This window comes from Ranitomeya imitator, chromosome 1, assembly GCF_032444005.1.
Source record: "Ranitomeya imitator isolate aRanImi1 chromosome 1, aRanImi1.pri, whole genome shotgun sequence".
Classification (NCBI taxonomy): Eukaryota; Metazoa; Chordata; class Amphibia; order Anura; family Dendrobatidae; genus Ranitomeya; species Ranitomeya imitator.
Window position 1 is genome coordinate 608,045,552 of NC_091282.1, and position 19,718 is coordinate 608,065,269.

The 19,718-nt window shown below is 48.3% G+C and overlaps 1 protein-coding gene across 1 annotated transcript; it reads left to right on the forward strand.

Annotated features, from left to right (window-relative positions):
• The first annotated feature begins 11,851 nt into the window (after positions 1-11,851).
• Positions 11,852-17,708, forward strand: LOC138678938 (uncharacterized). The gene is made up of 5 exons (XM_069767765.1): positions 11,852-12,031; positions 12,199-12,394; positions 12,531-12,690; positions 13,632-14,096; positions 17,678-17,708. Exons 2-5 carry the CDS (start codon positions 12,238-12,240, stop codon positions 17,706-17,708), a joined length of 813 nt encoding a protein of 270 aa, XP_069623866.1. The 5' UTR covers positions 11,852-12,031; positions 12,199-12,237.
• Positions 17,709-19,718: the final 2,010 nt, after the last annotated feature.

Sequence of the window (19,718 nt, forward strand, 5' to 3'; positions counted from 1 at the left end):
GCAATTTTAAATTGGTTCCAGGGGTACACGGGCAGCAGTGGTGTGGTCAGTGGAGGCCTAGTGGAAGGAGTGACCGCAGACAGGCATCGAAGGCCTAAAATAATAACACATGGCTGTAGGCAATTTTAAATTGGTTCCAGGTGTACACGGGCAGCAGTGGTGTGGTCAGTGGAGGCCTAGTGGAAGGAGTGACCGCAGACAGGCATCGAAGGCCTAAAATAATAACACATGGCTGTAGGCAATTTTAAATTGGTTCCAGGGGTACACGGGCAGCAGTGGTGTGGTCAGTGGAGGCCTAGTGGAAGGAGTGACTGCAGACAGGCATCGAAGGCCTAAAATAATAACACATGGCTGTAGGCAATTTTAAATTGGTTCCAGGGGTACACGGGCAGCAGTGGTGTGGTCAGTGGAGGCCTAGTGGAAGGAGTGACCGCAGACAGGCATCGAAGGCCTAAAATAATAACACATGGCTGTAGGCAATTTTAAATTGGTTCCAGGGGTACACGGGCAGCAGTGGTGTGGTCAGTGGAGGCCTAGTGGAAGGAGTGACCGCAGACAGGCATCGAAGGCCTAAAATAATAACACATGGCTGTAGGCAATTTTAAATTGGTTCCAGGGGTACACGGGCAGCAGTGGTGTGGTCAGTGGAGGCCTAGTGGAAGGAGTGACCGCAGACAGGCATCGAAGGCCTAAAATAATAACACATGGCTGTAGGCAATTTTAAATTGGTTCCAGGGGTACACGGGCAGCAGTGGTGTGGTCAGTGGAGGCCTAGTGGAAGGAGGGACCGCAGACAGGCTTCGAAGCCCTAACATAATAAATTGGGCTGGCTGTAGGCAATTTTTAATTGGTTCCAGGGGTACACGGGCAGCAGTGGTGTGGTCAGTGGAGGCCTAGTGGAAGGAGTGACCACAGACAGGCATCGAAGGCCTAACATAACAAAAATGTCAATACAATGGTATTGTCAGTGGCAGGCATTGAAGGATGTCAGCGCATAGACTAAACATTGGTGGAGCTGTGAGATAATTTTGCAAGTGGTAGAGCACTGTTTGAGCTGGGGGGGGGAACTGTCTTGTGGCCGGCGGTACAGGCCCAGGGCCCCTCATATTACAACGGTGTGTCTGACGTTGGGTGCGCACCACCACCGCCAGAGACACTTTATTGTACTAGGAGGGACCGAGTGGCAGTGCCGTTGACCAAAAGCGGGCTCACCCACCTCTTCAGACAAACTGCACTCTCACGGGTGCTGTCGCCAAGTGTCGATACCACGGCCCCGTGTGGGGAGTTTGGCCATTTAGTGAGGTGTAAACATGTCGTATGCTGGACAATCAGGTGCAGAAAATTACGAGATTGGAAAAGGCATTCAGAATAGTCCACAGGCAAGACCTATTCATAGGAAAGCTAGGTGTCAGCCGGGCAAGGTGGGGCAAAAGATTTCGAAATCCAGTTGTGGTTCATTTTAATGAAGGTTAGATCATCTACATTTTGGGTAGCCAGACGAGTCCTTTTTTCTGTTAGTATTGAACCTGCAGCACTGAATACTCTTTCTGATAGGACACTAGCTGCCGGGCAAGCAAGCTCCTGCAATGCATATTCTGCCAATTCTGGCCAGGTGTCTAATTTTGATGCCCAGTAATCAAATGGGAATGACGGTTGAGGGAGAACATCGATAAGGGATGAAAAATAGTTTGTAACCATACTGGACAAATGTTGTCTCCTGTCACTTTGAATTGATGCTGCAGTACCTGTCCTGTCTGCGGTCATAGCAAAATCACTCCACAACCTGGTCAGAAAACCCCTCTGGCCAACGCCACTTCTGATTTCTGCCCCTCTAACTCCTCTGGTCTGCTGGCCCCTGCAGCTCGTGTGAGAACGATCACGGGCGCTGTGTGCAGGGAATGCCAGAAGCAAACGGTCAACAAGAGTTGATTGTTTGGTTGCTAATATTAGTTCCAAGTTCTCATGTGGCATTATATTTTGCAATTTGCCTTTATAGCGAGGATCAAGGAGGCAGGCCAACCAGTAATCGTCATCATTCATCATTTTAGTTATGCGTGTGTCCCTTTTGAGGATACGTAAGGCATAATCCGCCATGTGGGCCAAAGTTCCAGTTCTCAAATCTGCGGTTGTGCTTGGTTGAGGGGCAGTTTCAGGCAAATCCACGTCACTTGTGTCCCTCAAAAAACCAGAACCCGGCCTTGCCGCGCCACCAATTTCCAGTGGCCCCGGAAAAGCTTCCTCATTAAAAATATAATCATCCCCATCATCCTCCTCGTCCTCCTCCTCCTCTTCGCCCGCTACCTCGTCCTGTACACTGCCCTGGCCAGACAATGGCTGACTGTCATCAAGGCTTTCCTCTTCCTCAGCTGCAGACGCCTGATCCTTTATGTGCGTCAAACTTTGCATCAGCAGACGCATTAGGGGGATGCTCATGCTTATTATGGCGTTGTCTGCACTAACCAGCCGTGTGCATTCCTCAAAACACTGAAGGACTTGACACATGTCTTGAATCTTCGACCACTGCACACCTGACAACTCCATGTCTGCCATCCTACTGCCTGCCCGTGTATGTGTATCCTCCCACAAAAACATAACAGCCCGCCTCTGTTCACACAGTCTCTGAAGCATGTGCAGTGTTGAGTTCCACCTTGTTGCAACGTCTATGATTAGGCGATGCTGGGGAAGGTTCAAAGAACGCTGATAGGTCTGCATACGGCTGGAGTGTACGGGCGAACGGCGGATATGTGAGCAAAGTCCACGCACTTTGAGGAGCAGGTCGGATAACCCAGGATAACTTTTCAGGAAGCACTGCACCACCAGGTTTAAGGTGTGAGCCAGGCAAGGAATGTGTTTCAGTTGGGAAAGGGAGATGGCAGCCATGAAATTCCTTCCGTTATCACTCACTACCTTGCCTGCCTCAAGATCTACAGTGCCCAGCCACGACTGCGTTTCTTTCTGCAAGAACTCGGACAGAACTTCCGCGGTGTGTCTGTTGTCGCCCAAACACTTCATAGCCAATACAGCCTGCTGACGTTTGCCAGTAGCTGCCCCATAATGGGAGACCTGGTGTGCAACAGTGGCAGCTGCGGATGGAGTGGTTGTGCGACTGCGGTCTGTGGACGAGCTCTCGCTTCTGCAGGAGGACGAAGAGGAGGAGGAGGGGGTGCGACCGGCTACAGCCAATTGTTTCCTAGACCGTGGGCTAGGCAGAACTGTCCCAAACTTGCTGTCCCCTGTGGACCCTGCATCCACCACATTTACCCAGTGTGCCGTGATGGACACGTAACGTCCCTGGCCATGCCTACTGGTCCATGCATCTGTTGTCAGGTGCACCTTTGTGCTCACAGATTGCCTGAGTGCATGGACGATGCGCTCTTTAACATGCTGGTGGAGGGCTGGGATGACTTTTCTGGAAAAAAAGTGTCGACTGGGTAGCTCGTAGCGTGGTACAGCGTAGTCCATCCGGGCTTTGAAAGCTTCGCTTTCAACTAACCGGTAGGGCATAATCTCTAACGAGATTAGTCTAGCTATGTGTGCGTTCAAACCCTGTGTACGCGGATGCGAGGCTAAGTACTTCCTTTTTCTAACCATAGTCTCATGTAGGGTGAGCTGGACTGGAGAGCTGGAGATCGTGGAACTAGCGGGGGTGCCGGTGGACATGGCAGACTGAGAGACGGTGGGAGATGGTATTGTTGCCGCCGGTGCCCTAGATGCAGTGTTTCCTACTACGAAACTGGTGATTCCCTGACCCTGACTGCTTTGGCCTGGCAAAGAAACCTGCACAGATACTGCAGGTGGTGCGGAAAATGGTGGCCCTACACTGCCGGAAGGGATGTTGCGTTGCTGACTAGCTTCATTGGCCGAGGGTGCTACAACCTTAAGGGACGTTTGGTAGTTAGTCCAGGCTTGCAAATGCATGGTGGTTAAATGTCTATGCATGCAACTTGTATTGAGACTTTTCAGATTCTGTCCTCTGCTTAAGGTTGTTGAACATTTTTGACAGATGACTTTGCGCTGATCAATTGGATGTTGTTTAAAAAAATGCCAGACTGCACTCTTTCTAGCATCGGATACCTTTTCAGGCATTGCAGACTGAGCTTTAACCGGATGGCCACGCTGTCCACCAACAGGTTTTGGCTTTGCCACGCGTTTTGGGCAAGATACGGGCCCGGCAGATGGAACCTGTTGCGATGTTGATGCCTGCTGCGGCCCCTCCTCCTCCGCTTCAGAACTGCTGCCGCCTGCACCCTGTTCCCCCAATGGCTGCCAATCGGGGTCAAGAACTGGGTCATCTATTACCTCTTCTTGTAGCTCGTGTGCAACTTCGTCTGTGTCACCGTGTCGGTCGGTGGTATAGCGTTCGTGATGGGGCAACATAGTCTCATCAGGGTCTGATTCTTGATCAGCACCCTGCGAGGGCAATGTTGTGGTCTGAGTCAAAGGACCAGCATAGTAGTCTGGCTGTGGCTGTGCATCAGTGCACTCCATGTCAGATTCAACTTGTAATGGGCATGGACTGTTAACTGCTTCACTTTCTAAGCCAGGGACGGTATGTGTAAAGAGCTCCATGGAGTAACCCGTTGTGTCGCCTGCTGCATTCTTCTCTGTTGTTGTTTTTGCTGAAGAGGACAAGGAAGCGACTTGTCCCTGACCGTGAACATCCACTAACGACGCGCTGCTTTGACATTTACCAGTTTCACGAGAGGAGGCAAAAGAGCTAGAGGCTGAGTCAGCAAGATAAGCCAAAACTTGCTCTTGCTGCTCCGGCTTTAAAAGCGGTTTTCCTACTCCCAGAAAAGGGAGCGTTCGAGGCCTTGTGTAGCCTGACGACGAACCTGGCTCCACAGCTCCAGACTTAGGTGCAATATTTTTTTTCCCACGACCAGCTGATGCTCCACCACTACCACTACCCTCATTACCAGCTGACAATGAACGCCCCCGGCCACGACCTCTTCCACCATACTTCCTCATTGTTTTAAAAACGTAAACAAACTAACGGTATTTGTTGCTGTCACACAAATTACAAGGTTGAGCTATAACTTCAGTATGATTTAGCTACCCCTTCACAGGTGAGTGAGACCACAACGAAAATCAGGCACAATGTTACACACTCTGTTGTTGGTGGCAACAAATGAGAGAGATGCCACACACGCAGGACTGTCACTGAAGCACAAATGTAAATATTAATCTCCCACTGATTTGATTTTTTTTTTTTTAAGGGAGACCAGGAAAAAAAAAATAGAATAAAATGATTTTTTCAGGAAGAATTTAGAAAACAAATAAAATAAAATGATTTTTTCAGGGAGAATTTAGAAAACAAATAAAACAAAAAAAGCCTTTCTATGGCCCACTGAGTGAGAGATGACGCACACAGGAGTCAGGAGTGGCACACAAGCCCAGAGGCCAATATTTATCTCCCACTGATTGATGTAGTGATTTTTTCAGGTAGATTTTGGAACCCAAATCAAGCTAAAAAAATAATAGGCTTTCTATGGCCCACAATTGGAGAGAGAGAGAGAGATGGCACACCCAGGAGTCAAGACTGGCACACAAGCAGAAAGGGCAATATTAATCTCCCACTGATTTGTTTTTTTTTTTGTTTTTTTTCAGGGAGACTTTAGGAAAAAAAAATAGAATAAAATGATTTTTTCAGGAAGAATTTAGAAACCAAATAAAATAAAATGATTTTTTCAGGGAGAATTTAGAAAACAAATAAAACAAAAAAAGGCTTTCTATGGCCCACTGAGTGAGAGATGACGCACACAGGAGTCAGGAGTGGCACACAAGCCCAGAGGCCAATATTTATCTCCCACTGATTGATGTAGTGATTTTTTCAGGTAGATTTTGGAACCCAAATCAAGCTAAAAAAATAATAGGCTTTCTATGGCCCACAATTGGAGAGAGAGAGAGAGATGGCACACCCAGGAGTCAAGACTGGCACACAAGCAGAAAGGGCAATATTAATCTCCCACTGATTTGTTTTGTTTTTTGTTTTTTTCAGGGAGACTTTAGGAAAAAAAATAATAGAATAAAATGATTTTTTCAGGAAGAATTTAGAAACCAAATAAAATAAAATGATTTTTTCAGGGAGAATTTAGAAAACAAATAAAACAAAAAAAGGCTTTCTATGGCCCACTGAGTAAGAGAGGACGCACACAGGAGTCAGGAGTGGCACACAAGCCCAGAGGCCAATATTTATCTCCCACTGATTGATGTAGTGATTTTTTCAGGTAGATTTTGGAACCCAAATCAAGCTAAAAAAATAATAGGCTTTCTATGGCCCACAATTGGAGAGAGAGAGAGAGATGGCACACCCAGGAGTCAAGACTGGCACACAAGCAGAAAGGGCTATATTAATCTCCCACTGATTTGTTTTTTTTTTTTTTTTTTTTCAGGGAGACTTTAGGAAAAAAAAAAAAAATAGAATAAAATTATTTTTTCAGGAAGAATTTAGAAACCAAAGAAAATAAAATGATTTTTTCAGGGAGAATTTAGAAAACAAATAAAACAAAAAAAGGCTTTCTATGGCCCACTGAGTGAGAGATGACGCACACAGGAGTCAGGAGTGGCACACAAGCCCAGAGGCCAATATTTATCTCCCACTGATTGATGTAGTGATTTTTTCAGGTAGATTTTGGAACCCAAATCAAGCTAAAAAAATAATAGGCTTTCTATGGCCCACAATTGGAGAGAGAGAGAGAGATGGCACACCCAGGAGTCAAGACTGGCACACAAGCAGAAAGGGCAATATTAATCTCCCACTGATTTGTTTTTGTTTTGTTTTTTTCAGGGAGACTTTAGGAAAAAAAAATAATAGAATAAAATGATTTTTTCAGGAAGAATTTAGAAACCAAATAAAATAAAATGATTTTTTCAGGGAGAATTTAGAAAACAAATAAAACAAAAAAAGGCTTTCTATGGCCCACTGAGTGAGAGATGACGCACACAGGAGTCAGGAGTGGCACACAAGCCCAGAGGCCAATATTTATCTCCCACTTTTTTTTTTTTGTTCCAGGGAAAATTTATAAACCCAATAAAAAAAATAATAAATAGGCTTTCTATGGCCCACTATCTGAGAGACAGAGAGAGATGGCACGCTTAGGACTGGCACACAAGCCCAAAGGCCAATATTAATCTCCCTTTTTTTTTATAAGGGAGAATTTATAAAACCAAAAAAAAATAAATAAATAGGCTTTCTATGGCCCACTATTTGTGAGAGAGATGGCACGCTCAGGACTGGCACACAAGCCCAGAGGCCAATATTAATCTCCCACTTTTTTTTTTTTTTTTTCCAGGGAAAATTTATAAACCCAATAAAAAAAAAAATAAATAAATAGGCTTTCTATGGCCCACTATCTGAGAGAGAGAGATGGCACGCTTAGGACTGGCACACAAGCCCAAAGGCCAATATTAATCTCCCACTGATTGATTTATTGATTTTTTCAGGTAGAATTTAGAACCCAAATAAAGCAAAAAAAAAAAAATGGGCTTTCTATGGCCCACTGAGTGAGTGATGATGCACACAGGAGTCAGGAGTGGCACACAAGCCCTGAGGCCAATATTTTTCTCCCACTGATTGATGTAGTGATTTTTTCAGGTACATTTTAGAACCCAAATCAAGCAAAAAAATAAATAGGCTTTCTATGGCCCACTATTTGTGAGAGAGATGGCACGCTCAGGACTGGCACACAAGCCCAGAGGCCAATATTAATCTCCCACTTTTTTTTTTTTGGTTCCAGGGAAAATTTATAAACCCAATAAAAAAAAAAAAAAATAGGCTTTCTATGGCCCACTATCTGAGAGAGATGGCACGCTTAGGACTGGCACACAAGCCCGAAGGCCAATATTAATCTCCCACTGATTGATTTATAGATTTTTTCAGGTAGAATTTAGAACCCAAATAAAGCAAAAAAAAAAAAAAAATGGGCTTTCTATGGCCCACTGAGTGAGTGATGATGCACACAGGAGTCAGGAGTGGCACACAAGCCCTGAGGCCAATATTTTTCTCCCACTGATTGATGTAGTGATTTTTTCAGGTACATTTTAGAACCCAAATCAAGCAAAAAAATAAATAGGCTTTCTATGGCCCACTGAGTGAGAGATGACACAGACAGGGATGGCACTCTAGCAGAAATGTCAATCTTAATCTCCCACAAAAAAAAAAAGAAAAACAGGGAGTGTCCTTCAATTACTATCTCCCTGCAGTAATCTTAGCCAGGTATGGCAGGCAGCAATAAGGAGTGGACTGATGCACAAATTAAATAAAAAGTGTGTACAAACAAAAAAGATAGCTGTGCAGAAAGGAAGGAACAAGAGGATTTGTGCTTTGAAAAAAGCAGTTGGTTTGCACAGCGGCGTACACACAGCAATGCAGCTATCAGGGAGCCTTCTAGGGCAGCCCAATGAGCTACAGCGCTGAGGGGGAAAAAAAAAAAAATGTAGCTTCCACTGTCCCTGCACACCGAAGGTGGTGTTGGGCAGTGGAAATCGCTACAGCACAAGCGGTTTGGTGGTTAATGGACCCTGCCTAACGCTATCCCTGCTTCTGACGAAGCGGCAGCAACCTCTCCCTAAGCTCAGATCAGCAGCAGTAACATGGCGGTCGGCGGGAACTCCCCTTTATAGCCCCTGTGACGCCGCAGACAGCAAGCCAATCACTGCAATGCCCTTCTCTAAGATGGTGGGGACCAGGACCTATGTCATCACGCTGCCCACACTCTGCGTTTACCTTCATTGGCTGAGAAATGGCGCTTTTCGCGTCATTGAAACGCGACTTTGGCGCGAAAGTCGCGTACCGCATGGCCGACCCCGCACAGGGGTCGGATCGGGTTTCATGAAACCCGACTTTGCCAAAAGTCGGCGACTTTTGAAAATGAACGACCCGTTTCGCTCAACCCTACCGTGGACCCATCTGCAAGTGAAGCACATCAGGTTCCCGACACCATAGATGCTGCAGGAGCAGAGTCCACACTTACTGCAGAGCAGGACGTACGACCCAAACGTGTAACCAAGCCGACACAAAAGGCCAGAGAGAACTTTGAGACTACTAGAGACGAGTTCCATGATAACCTAGAACATTTATGGGGCAGAGTTGATCACTATTTAGCAGCTCTTCCACCCTATCACAGTGACGCTGCAGGTTTAACCGCCACATTGAAGAGTTTATCTGCCGCCTATGATCGCTACCAGAGACTGTCTGCAAAGTTCATCACATTCCTGAGTAACTGTGACATGGAAGATGCCCCAGCAGAAGTAACTGAAAGGGAAACTCTTCTCCAAGAAAAGACCTCATTAGTGCGAGATGCCCAGGATAAAGCAGAACTCCGCATCGCTCACCTCCAAGAGGTTAGGTCACATCGCACAACATCGACCAAAATCACAGCTCGGTCTTCCAGATCATCTCACTCCAGGAAATCAACATTGTCTGACAAGCTACTAGAGATCCGTGCAGCTGCAGAGGAAGCTAGAGTAAAAAGCTCCTTTGCTAAAAGAGAGGCTGAAGTGGAAGTGGAAGCTCAAAGGAAATTAAAAATACTCCAAGCAGAAAGGGAAGAAGCAACAGCCCTTGCTAAACTGAAGGTCCTTGAACAAGCACTGGGACAAGATGATAATCCGGACTGTCTTATTCCAGAAGAAATGGAAGACGCAGCTGATCGAACTTCAGACTACGTGCTAAGACATGCAACATCTGCACCAGCACCACCTCCAGTTTCTAACACGGATGCGCCCGCAAGTCAAGAAATGTCGCCACCTACTGCGGACAAGGTAACTTCCAGCACTAACTTACAATTTAGGCCACAGCCGGCAGAACCTATAGAGACTAAACCGCAGTTTAACCCTTATGCCGCATCATTTCGTCCTGATTTGTCGCAGTCATATAAGCCAGAGAACTTACATTCCCTACGGATACCACAAGTTCATCCTGCAACAATGACCGGGAGATCGGACATGTCTGACTTCGCCAGATACATGATTCGCCGGGAGTTAATAAACATTAGTCTCTCAAAGTTTGATGATCATGCTGAGAATTATAGAGCCTGGAAATCCATCTTTCAAGCAGTGATCCAAGACCTTAATCTCACCGGCAAGGAACAACTGGATTTGCTTGTTAACTGGTTAGGCCCTGAATCAGCAGAGCGCATAAAGACAATAAGGGCAGTTCATGTGGACTATTCAGATGCAGGTCTTATTGCAGCCTGGGAAAGACTGGAACAAACCTATGGCAGCTCAGAAGCTATAGAATGTGCCTTATTTAAAAGACTGCAAACCTTCCCAAAGATAACTAAGGCTACGTTCACATTAGCGTCATGCGACGCAGCGTCGTCGACACACGACAACGCATGCGTCATGCGCCCCTATCTTTATCATTGGGGACGCATGCGTTGCGTTGTCGTGCGTTTTCGGAAAAACGCACGACGCATGCGTCGTTTCACCGCACCTGGGTGGCGTCGGAGACGCTACATGTTGCATTTTTGTAGCGTCAAAAAAACGCACGCGTCGCACTTGCGTCGCTCGTGCGTCGTCATTGCGTTACAATTTCCCATTGAAACCTATTGACAACGCACTTGCGTCGCGTGTGTGCGTCGTGCGTGCGTTGTGCGACGCATGCGTCGTTAAATAAAATTAAACAAAAAAGTGTCTAGACAGTGTCTAGACAGTGCAAACAGTGATAAAAACATCCCCCATATATAAAGAAAATGTTGGATTGTTTGTCACTTCTGCTGCAGGCTACACATCAGGCTACACATTTGACCAGACTGTCTTTTCATCCGCTGTCCAGAGATGTAAGTATAGAATGATTCTCTGCATTTTCTACATGTTTTTTAAAATTGTTTTTGCAAGTTGTGTATTATATTCTGCACTGTGGTTGTTTAAAGATATTGTTGTATTTTTAGTCTGGTTGTGATTTATGGCGTTGTATAGGATGGCGTTTCATTGTCTGCGGCCTTGATTATTGTTCTTTCCAGGATAGATTTTTCTTTTCCATTTATTGGTTTGGTGGTGTTTTTTGGATTCAGTTGTGATGTTTTATTCTTGCGTTATATGAATTTTATTGTCTCCGGCCATGTTGGTTTTATTGTAAAGTATGGTAGTATAGAATGATTCTGCGCCCTGTTATTAAATGTAATATTTTTTATTGCAAGTTGTGTATTATGTTCTGCACTGTGGTTATGTAAAGACATTGTTGTATGTTTATGGTTGTGATGTATGGCGTTGTGTGGCCTTTTATTGTCTCCGGCCCTGTCGGTTTTATTGTAAAGTATGGTAGTATAGAATGATTCTGCGCACTTTTATTAAATGTAATAATTTATATTGCAAGTTGTGTATTTTTTTTTCTGCACTGTGATTGTGTAAAGACATTGTTGTATGTTTCTGGTTGTGATGTATGGCGTTGTATGGCCTTTTATTGTCTCCGGCCCTGTCGGTTTTATTGTAAAGTATGGTGTGTTATTAACGTTTCTGCCCTTAATTTTTGGGGGTTGTTAATTTTTTCCTTTCAAAAATCTATTGTGTTTTTTGGGTTGCTCCGTGCATACTGTCCTTTTTTTTAAAAAAAAAACTCTCTTTTGTGATTACCACTTGGGTCTGTTGTATATTTGTTTTGTTATCTTTAGGCTTTTGTTTACTCTGGCATTGGGTTGTCTCTGCCATTGTTTCTTTTAATCAATGTGGCAGTGTTGTTTGCACAGCGTTAGTTCAGTTGGAGTGCAATGTTCTTTGCGGTTGAAATGTAAATGTTTTTTGTTTTTTTTTAATTGCTGTATTGTGCCAAGGAGCATAGGATAAATGTTATTTTGTTCTTTATTTCAGAATTGCATCATGGCCAGCGATTCCAGCAACACCCCACCGCTGAGGAGTCCGGTGAGTACATGATCAACTATTGCTTACTATTCGCTGTCATTTGTAGATGGGTCACTCAACTTTTTGGTAAACTATTTTGCAGGCTTCTTCAAGTGAGGAGGAGAGCCAGGAGGAACAGAGGGAGCAGGAGCAGAGACCACGGGGCCAAGCTGTGGTTGCAGGACGGCGAGTAAGTTTTTATGTCAAACCTATTCCTTTTTTTTTCTTAAATTTTTTTGTTTTTGCGGGTATGGGGGGTGGTGGGAGGGGGTGGTGGTGGAGGTGGTAGGTGGCGGTGGAGGAGATAGGGACAACATTCTTTATCTTGCAAACATTAATATTTTACATTTATTCTAGGTTTCACAACGGGCCCATGATGACCAACTCGATATTGACATGATGGTAGCAGCCATAGAGGAACGGGGCCCGTTGTGGGACAGCCGTGACCCCCGGCACGCGGACCAGGGCATACTGCACCGTTTGTGGATAGAGGTGGCACAATTGCTGTGGGATGGCTTCGACAGCGCTTCCCCCGTGGCCAAAGCTAAATTTCGTAAGTATTTCCAAAATGCTGCTGTGACCCATCAGGCCAGGATTACACAACCGTCTGTGATGTCTTCTATTGGGATTGCACACGGTTGCGTAATCGTTTTCAATATATTCTCTAAAACTTATTTTTTTATACACAGTTAAACAATTGAAGACCAGATGGCGCTCCATGAAGGACCGTTTCAGGAGGGGCCTGAAAAAGGAGGGACAGATCCGTAGTGGTGCTGCAGCGTCAAGGACCTCTGTGTACAAATACAACCGTATATTGCAGTTCTTGCGACCGGTCCTTGAAAGCAGAGAGTAAGTATAGTACCTACGCACACACCTAGTTTTTACAACATGCATATTCACGTACTATATTCCAGCCACGTAGCTTATTGCCCAGCCATTTATTTTGGCAAATACGAAGTATAGAAATGAAGAAAAAAATGCAAGCTCGCAGAGGCGTGAAAAGTAAAAAATACATACTTTTATCCACTTCAATCATAAGCAGAGGATGAAACATCAGCACAATACAATAGACACTATCTACGCGTTTCAGGTGACAGGGAACATCAGACCTGAAACGCGTAGATAGTGTTTTTATTGTATTGTGCTGATGTTTCATCCTCTGTTTCTGATTGAAGTGAATAAAGTATTTAGTTTTTACTTTTCACGCCTCGGTGACCTCGTATTTTTTATTCATTTCTGGTCTTCTCACGCTTGACACAGCGGCTCCGTGCTCTGAGCCTTCTGGGATTACTACAATGGTGAGCTTGACTTACTATTTCTTTCCCTGAAATCAGAAGTATACAGAACACAGAAAGATAGTAGATTGGCCATGCCCGGGCAATATTTCATAGTGGAGTAGTATAGTGCCCATCCAGGTGTATCCCAGTTTTTTTTACACACAAAAACTTAAAATATAATAGACACGGCTTACCTTCTACTGCAAGGCAGGTTATGTTCCCATGGTTGCTCAGCTCGCAGGACCTGTGATGACGTCTCGGTCACATGACCGTGACGTCATGGCAGTTCCAACGGTAAGCGTAACTGTCGGGCGTTACAAACCGCAACCATGGATGACTATTTTGGAATCAATAAATGCATTTTTTATTTTAAGATTGATGCGACATATGCAGTGTCAATATTAAAAATAGGTTAATATTAACGGCGGCAATGGATACCGCCGGTAAAGTTAATTAATGACGCATGTGAAATGTTATATTTAGTATACTAATGGTTTCCTTATGTTTTCACAGAACACACAGCAGCACCCGCGAGACTGTCCGACCCTCTGGAGCGGTCCTTCGTGAAGCGCCATCTGAACCGTCGCAGCCATCCCACAGCGAGAGCAGGTCTGCACCACCACAATCTGGCGAACCGGCAGCCGGTCCATCAGATGTTCCCCTGGCCGAGGCCTCTGTCGCTCCTTCCTTCGGGTCTTCCCGACAGCGTCAGCGGGCCTCGGACAGGGCGGTCATGCCCGAATTTTTACATTTGAGCACCGTATTTCAGAATGGTTTCAAGGCGCTGTGCGATAAAATGTCCAATATCGACCGGCGTCTTGAAAACATCGAATCGGAGCTCTCGAGGCCGGCCAAACATTTTTTTAGTGCCATTCACAAGGGCATGGTTGAACATCTTACGCCGGAACTCCAGATTTCGGTCATGCAGGGCTGCAACAATGCATATGTCACTGCTCTGCAGCAGGCTCGGGTCATGCAGTCAGCGACTACAGTGCCCGCAGTACCATCGCTGGCTGCCATGACTTCGACTCCTGCTGCAGAGCACCACCACAGAGCTCCGCGTGCCGAGGGCCACCGCCACTGCCACCGCCACCACAGAACACAGCCCCAAAGTTCTGATCATGCCAGGCCTTCAAGGGCACACAGACGGGAAGCCGACCCACACCCAGAGGGAGAGAGGAGGAAAAAAAAGAAGAAGACGACGACAAGCACTACAACCTTGGCTATGGCTGCTCCCAAAACAACCACCAGTACACAGCCTGGGTCGACCCGGAGCACATCAAGTACCCAGCCTGGGTCTAAACAGGCATTACACCCAGTACCCAGCTAGATGGGGGCTGGAACAAAGCGCAGCTGGGAGGAGGCCCCCCATGACTGCTTTGAGCCGGGCGGTCTTTTTAAATAATGCTACGGCTGGGGATAGGAGAATGGAAAGGGGGGGGAGGGGTTTAGAAGGGGGAGGTAGTAGGGAAAGTGCGGGAAAACCGCCATTCCCTACCTTAATCCAGAGGAAGGAAGACGTGCAGGATGGCATCGGCGGATTCAATGATGTCCCAGCTGAGAGAGATGGCCAGGTCCAGGAGAGGGGGCTGGCTTGAGGCCCAGCTGGCCTCCATCATCGGTGCTGCAGGAGGATCCGGGCAGAGCTCACGGGGCAGGAGGACCAGGCCCCCAGAGAGACTATCCCCCGAAGTCCCGGCGCGTGGCAGGCGCAGGCTCCGGAGCCCCTCCAGGGACCCTGCGGGCGGTGAGTCCGGCGGCGCTGCCCCCTCCGTTCGCTCCCGCGCCGGCAGGAATCCAAGTGCCCGGTCTGCAGGCGCCGGGAGTCGGGCCCAGGACACCGCCGCTGCTGCCGGGAGCGCCGGACCGGAAGTGCGGCCTGCGCGATCCAGGCAGAGCGCAGCCGCAGCTTCCCCAGCTCCTGTCAGGTCTCCTGCTCCCAGGGGACGCGCGGCCGCCGCTCCACCGGCTTCTCCTGCTGTGCCGGTGTCCAGAGGGAGAGCGGCCGCCGCTCCCCCTGCCCCCTGCAGATCCACAGCGCCCAGGGGGCGCGCAGTGGCAGGAAGAGCAGAGCTGCCAGGAGGAACAGCACAGCCAGGCAGAGTGGCACAGCCAGGAGGAGCAGCGCGGCTAGGAAGAGCAGCACGGCCAGGAAGAGCAGCAGCAGCAGCCAGTAATCCGGACCCTTTACCGGCGGCAGGCACCCACAGCCCATCACCTCCCAGGGTGCCTGCTGGGATGACCACGAGGAGTACACAGGCGGCGGACGGTCAGCGGTCGGGGGATCTTATACGTCCCGCTTGTACCGAACGGCGCAGCGGAGGGAGAGATGCAGGCAGCAGTGTCGAGCTGCCTGCTCGGGAGCGAAGAATGTTACACGACCGGGCGGGCTCGCCCGGGTTGGAACGTGGGGATCGGTCGCGGTCGCCCAGGAGATCTCCGGAACATAGAGCAGCGTTTACCCGTTACCCATCGGACGGTGGGGTGGCGGGGGATACTGACGGCGGACGGAGGAGTGGATCGGTACAGCAGCTACAGCACGCTCGGGTCCCCCCTGGTGACGAGGAGGCCAGGGGCGCGGGCCTGGGGCAGAGAGGGCTAGCGGCGCAGCAGTTCCAGCACGCTCGGGTCCCCCCTGGTGACGAGGAGGCCAGGGGCGCGGGCCCAGGGCATCGACGCAGTGAGGAGGTGTCGGAGTCCAGCGGTGATCGTCAAGGGAGGTCGGAGCGACAGGGATCCGGAGGTCCGGCTGGCGGGGACACAGCACCCGCGCAGCGTTGTGAGTATGAGTCTATGTCTGGTTTGTCGCCCGCAGGGGCCGGGTTGCAGGAAGTTAGGGGAGGTCGGGTGGCGGTGTGTGAGGAACGGCAGAGGAGTGGGCCGATTGTGGCAGAGGTGCCAGGTATGCAGGACTTATTGCAGGGTATGTCACAAATTTTGCGTAGATTGGAGGGGGGGTCAGCAACTGGGGTTGCCGCATCGCCGGTGGAGGCGTGGTTGGCCGGGCGAGGGGTGGTACCCCCGTCGGGAAGTGGGTTGGTAAGCCCTAGTCGGGTATTGGAGGTGGCATCGGCAGGTGTATCGGTTTCGGTTCAGACAGAGAAGGAGAAAGGCGATACGGTTAAATTAGATGACAGAGCGAAAGGGGAAGTTTATGTGTGCTTTGAAGGGCCGTTGGGAACGCATTTAAAAAAGGAGGTGAAGGAGAAGATTTGGAGAGACGAGTATGTGGAAATTTTTTCCCTGCTTCCGTTGGAGAAGTTTAACTTGGATAAAGGGAAAAAAGACGATAGCAAAAAGGAGGAGGAAGAAAAGCGGAGGTGGCGGTTAATTCCGCAGACATTTGCGAATTGGTTACAGGCATTCGCAATATTGGCGAGTGTAGTGGGGGAGAAAGCGCCCGAGAATTGCTCGGGTTTGTTTTGTTATCTGGACTCGATTGGGGAGGCGCATCGTACATACGGCGGTCAGACGTGGCTGCGGTATGATGAGCAGTTTAGGCAGAGGAAGGCGGTGAGGCCGGAAATTAGGTGGGACCAGAAGGATATAGGCCTTTGGCTGAAGGTTATGGCCCCAGCTAGACATGGGCAGTCCTTTCATGGGTCCGGGGGTGGTGGCAGCCAGCAGGCGGGACACGGAAGCAGTAGTCAGGGTGCACAGGGAGCAAAGGAGAAGTCTGGAACCTGCTGGCAGTTTAATGACGGGCAGTGTAAATACGGTAACACCTGTAAATTTAAGCACGTGTGTTCCCACTGTAATGGAAGTTCACACGGGGCTTCAAAGTGTTTCAGGAAGGGGAAAGGAAAGCCAGTTGTGGGTGCCGGTCAAGGGGGAGAGCCCGGTGAGGCTTCACGAGATGGCCCCCTTTCTAAATAGGTACCCTGATCAGGTGAAGGCAGGTATTATTTTTAATGGTTTTGCGGATGGTTTTAGGATTCCTCCTCCGAGTCACGAGGTTCCTTTTTCGATTAAGAATTTGCGGTCGGCAATGTTGCATGCCGAAGTGGTTGATGTTAAACTCAAGAAAGAAGTGGAGTTGGGAAGGATGTCTGGGCCGTTTTTGAACCCGCCAACTGAGGGTATGGTGGTTTCCCCTTTGGGGGTGGTGCCTAAGAAAGAGCCGAATAAATTTCGGTTGATTTAACATTTGTCGTATCCAAAGGGTCGGTCGGTAAATGATGGCATCGCCCAGGAACTGTGCTCTGTCGAGTATACATCATTCGATGCAGCAGTACAGTGGGTGAGAAGGCATGGCCCGGGGGCGCTGTTGGCAAAGACGGATATTGAATCGGCCTTCCGGTTGCTTCCGGTGCATCCGGACAGTGTTCCGTTGTTAGGTTGCTTTTGGAATGGTGGTTACTATTTGGACAGATGTTTGCCAATGGGTTGCGCCATTTCTTGTTCATTGTTTGAGACATTTAGTACTTTTCTGGAGTGGGTGGTTAGGGACGTGGCGGGAGTTCAGTCGGTTATCCATTATTTGGATGATTTTTTGTTTATTGGGCCGCCTGATTCCGCAGTGTGTCGTAATACGTTAACGGCTATGTTTTGTGTAGCAGAACTTTTTGGAGTCCCATTAGCGGCGGATAAGACGGAAGGTCCCACCACAGTGTTGAGTTTTTTGGGAATTTTAATTGACTCCGAGAGAATGGAGTGTCGGTTGCCGGAGGAGAAGTTGGCCATGCTGCAGCAGGAGGTTGATAGAGCTAGAAGGAGGAGGAAGCTGACTTTGAAAGAGTTGCAGTCTCTCTTGGGTAGATTGAATTTTGCATGTCGGATCATACCCATGGGCAGGATATTTTGTCGCAGGTTGTCGGTCGCAACAGCAGGTGTGAAAGAGCCGCATCATTTTGTTCGCCTGAGCAAGGAACACAAAGACGACTTGCTAGTGTGGCAACGTTTTTTGTGCAATTACAACGGGCGGTCGATGATTCAGCAGGAGGTCTTAACAAACTTTGATTGCGAGATTTATACGGATGCAGCCGGTTCGGCTGGTTACGGGGCCTATTGCGGTGGTCGTTGGTGTGCCGGACGGTGGCCGGGCCAGTGGAGGGAGTTGGGCCTTACAAAAAATCTGGTTTTGCTGGAATTGTTTCCCATCGTGGTGGCGGTTTCCATTTGGGGTGAAATGTTTGCTAACAGGAGGATTCGTTTTCATTGCGACAACATGAGCGTCGTGTCGGTGATGAACAGTTTATCGGCCTCATCCCCCCCGGTGGTTAAGTTGGTAAGGGAGTTGGTTTTCCGGTGCTTGGAGCTGAACGCTTGTATTTCGGCTGTGCATGTGCCGGGTGTGCAGAACTCAATAGCCGATGCATTGTCTCGTTTCCAGTGGGACCGTTTTCGGGAATTGGCGCCGGACGCGGAGATCTCGGGAGAGGAATGCCCTTCGCATCTTTGGAGCGTGATTATGGACGAGCGGGCCGGTTGATTCGGGAGTCTGTGACGAGTCAAACCTGGGCATCATACGAAGCCTCTTGGAGGGTATGGCAAAGTTGGGTGTTGGTGTGGGGCCAGTTGGTGTCTGACGAAGATAGGATGTTGGCGGTGTTATTCTTGATCGGTAAGGCGGCCGAGGAAGGTTGGTCGATTTCGAAGGTAAACAAATTTGTTGCTGGATTGGCTTTTGCTTTTAAGTTGCAGGGGTTGGTGGACGCGACTAAGCATTTTTTGGTCAGACAAGCACTTAGGGGTTTTAGGAGAGGCAATCAGTCGATTGACCGTCGCCGCCCCATTTCGTTTAGCCTTTTGGAACGGTTAGGAGGAGTTTTGGAGATTATTTGTGGTTCGAGTTTTGAGTTGGCGTTATTTCGTCTCGCTTTTTCATTAGCATTTTTTGGGGCATCGCGTGTTGGGGAGCTGGTGTCGAGTTCCAGAGTTCGGGCAGGGGGTTTGTTGGCGGAGGATGTGGAAGTTTGGACGGGGGGTATCGTTTTTTGGATTCGGCGTTCAAAGACTGACCAAATGGGGAGAGGAAAACGTGTGGTGCTGGGGAGGGTTAACGGGTCTCTGATGTGCCCTAGAGGTTGTCTGGAAGCATACTGGCAGTTATGGTCAGGCAGATCTGGCCCTTTGTTGTGTCACGTAGATGGGTCCTTTTTGTCACGCTTTCAGTTCATTGCGGTGTTAAGAAGGGGCTTGCGGGAGTTGGGCCTTTCTCCGGATTTGTTTGGGTCGCATTCATTTCGTATCGGGGCGGCATCAGAAGCAGATAGTTTGGGTTTGGGCGCGGAAGACATTTGTAGAATTGGCAGGTGGACTTCCAATCGTTACTTAAGTTACGTCCGTCATTAATTTAGTGGGTGATTATGATTTTTGTATTTGACCCAAGTGTTTTTTCTTCATGCATCTTGTTGCAGGTGTGTCCCCTTACTTAGCCTGGATCTTCGGACATTCGTTCGTTCATTGGGGGGCGCTGCGGGCCGAGGTCAGGCCGGACGGTAGGCAACTGGGGTTTAGTAGGCGTCAAGTTGTCATTCGGTGGTTGGGATATAGGGGGATGGTATGGAGTAGGGCCCTTTCTGAATTTTCTAAGGCGGTTCGTTTAGATAGACAACCTGACATTTTAATTGTGCATTTGGGGGGGAACGACTTGGGTGT

What these genes read in the sequence shown, in the direction of transcription:
- LOC138678938 (XM_069767765.1), top strand. Translation starts at nt 12,238, where the DNA reads ATGATGGTAGCAGCCATAGAGGAACGGGGCCCGTTGTGGGACAGCCGT. An exon ending in CGTGGCCAAAGCTAAATTTC is followed by an intron (nt 12,395 to 12,530) that starts GTAAGTATTTCC and finishes TTTTATACACAG; the next exon opens with TTAAACAATTGAAGACCAGA. An exon ending in CAGCAGGCTCGGGTCATGCA is followed by an intron (nt 14,097 to 17,677) that starts GTCAGCGACTAC and finishes TTTGTGTAGCAG; the next exon opens with AACTTTTTGGAGTCCCATTA.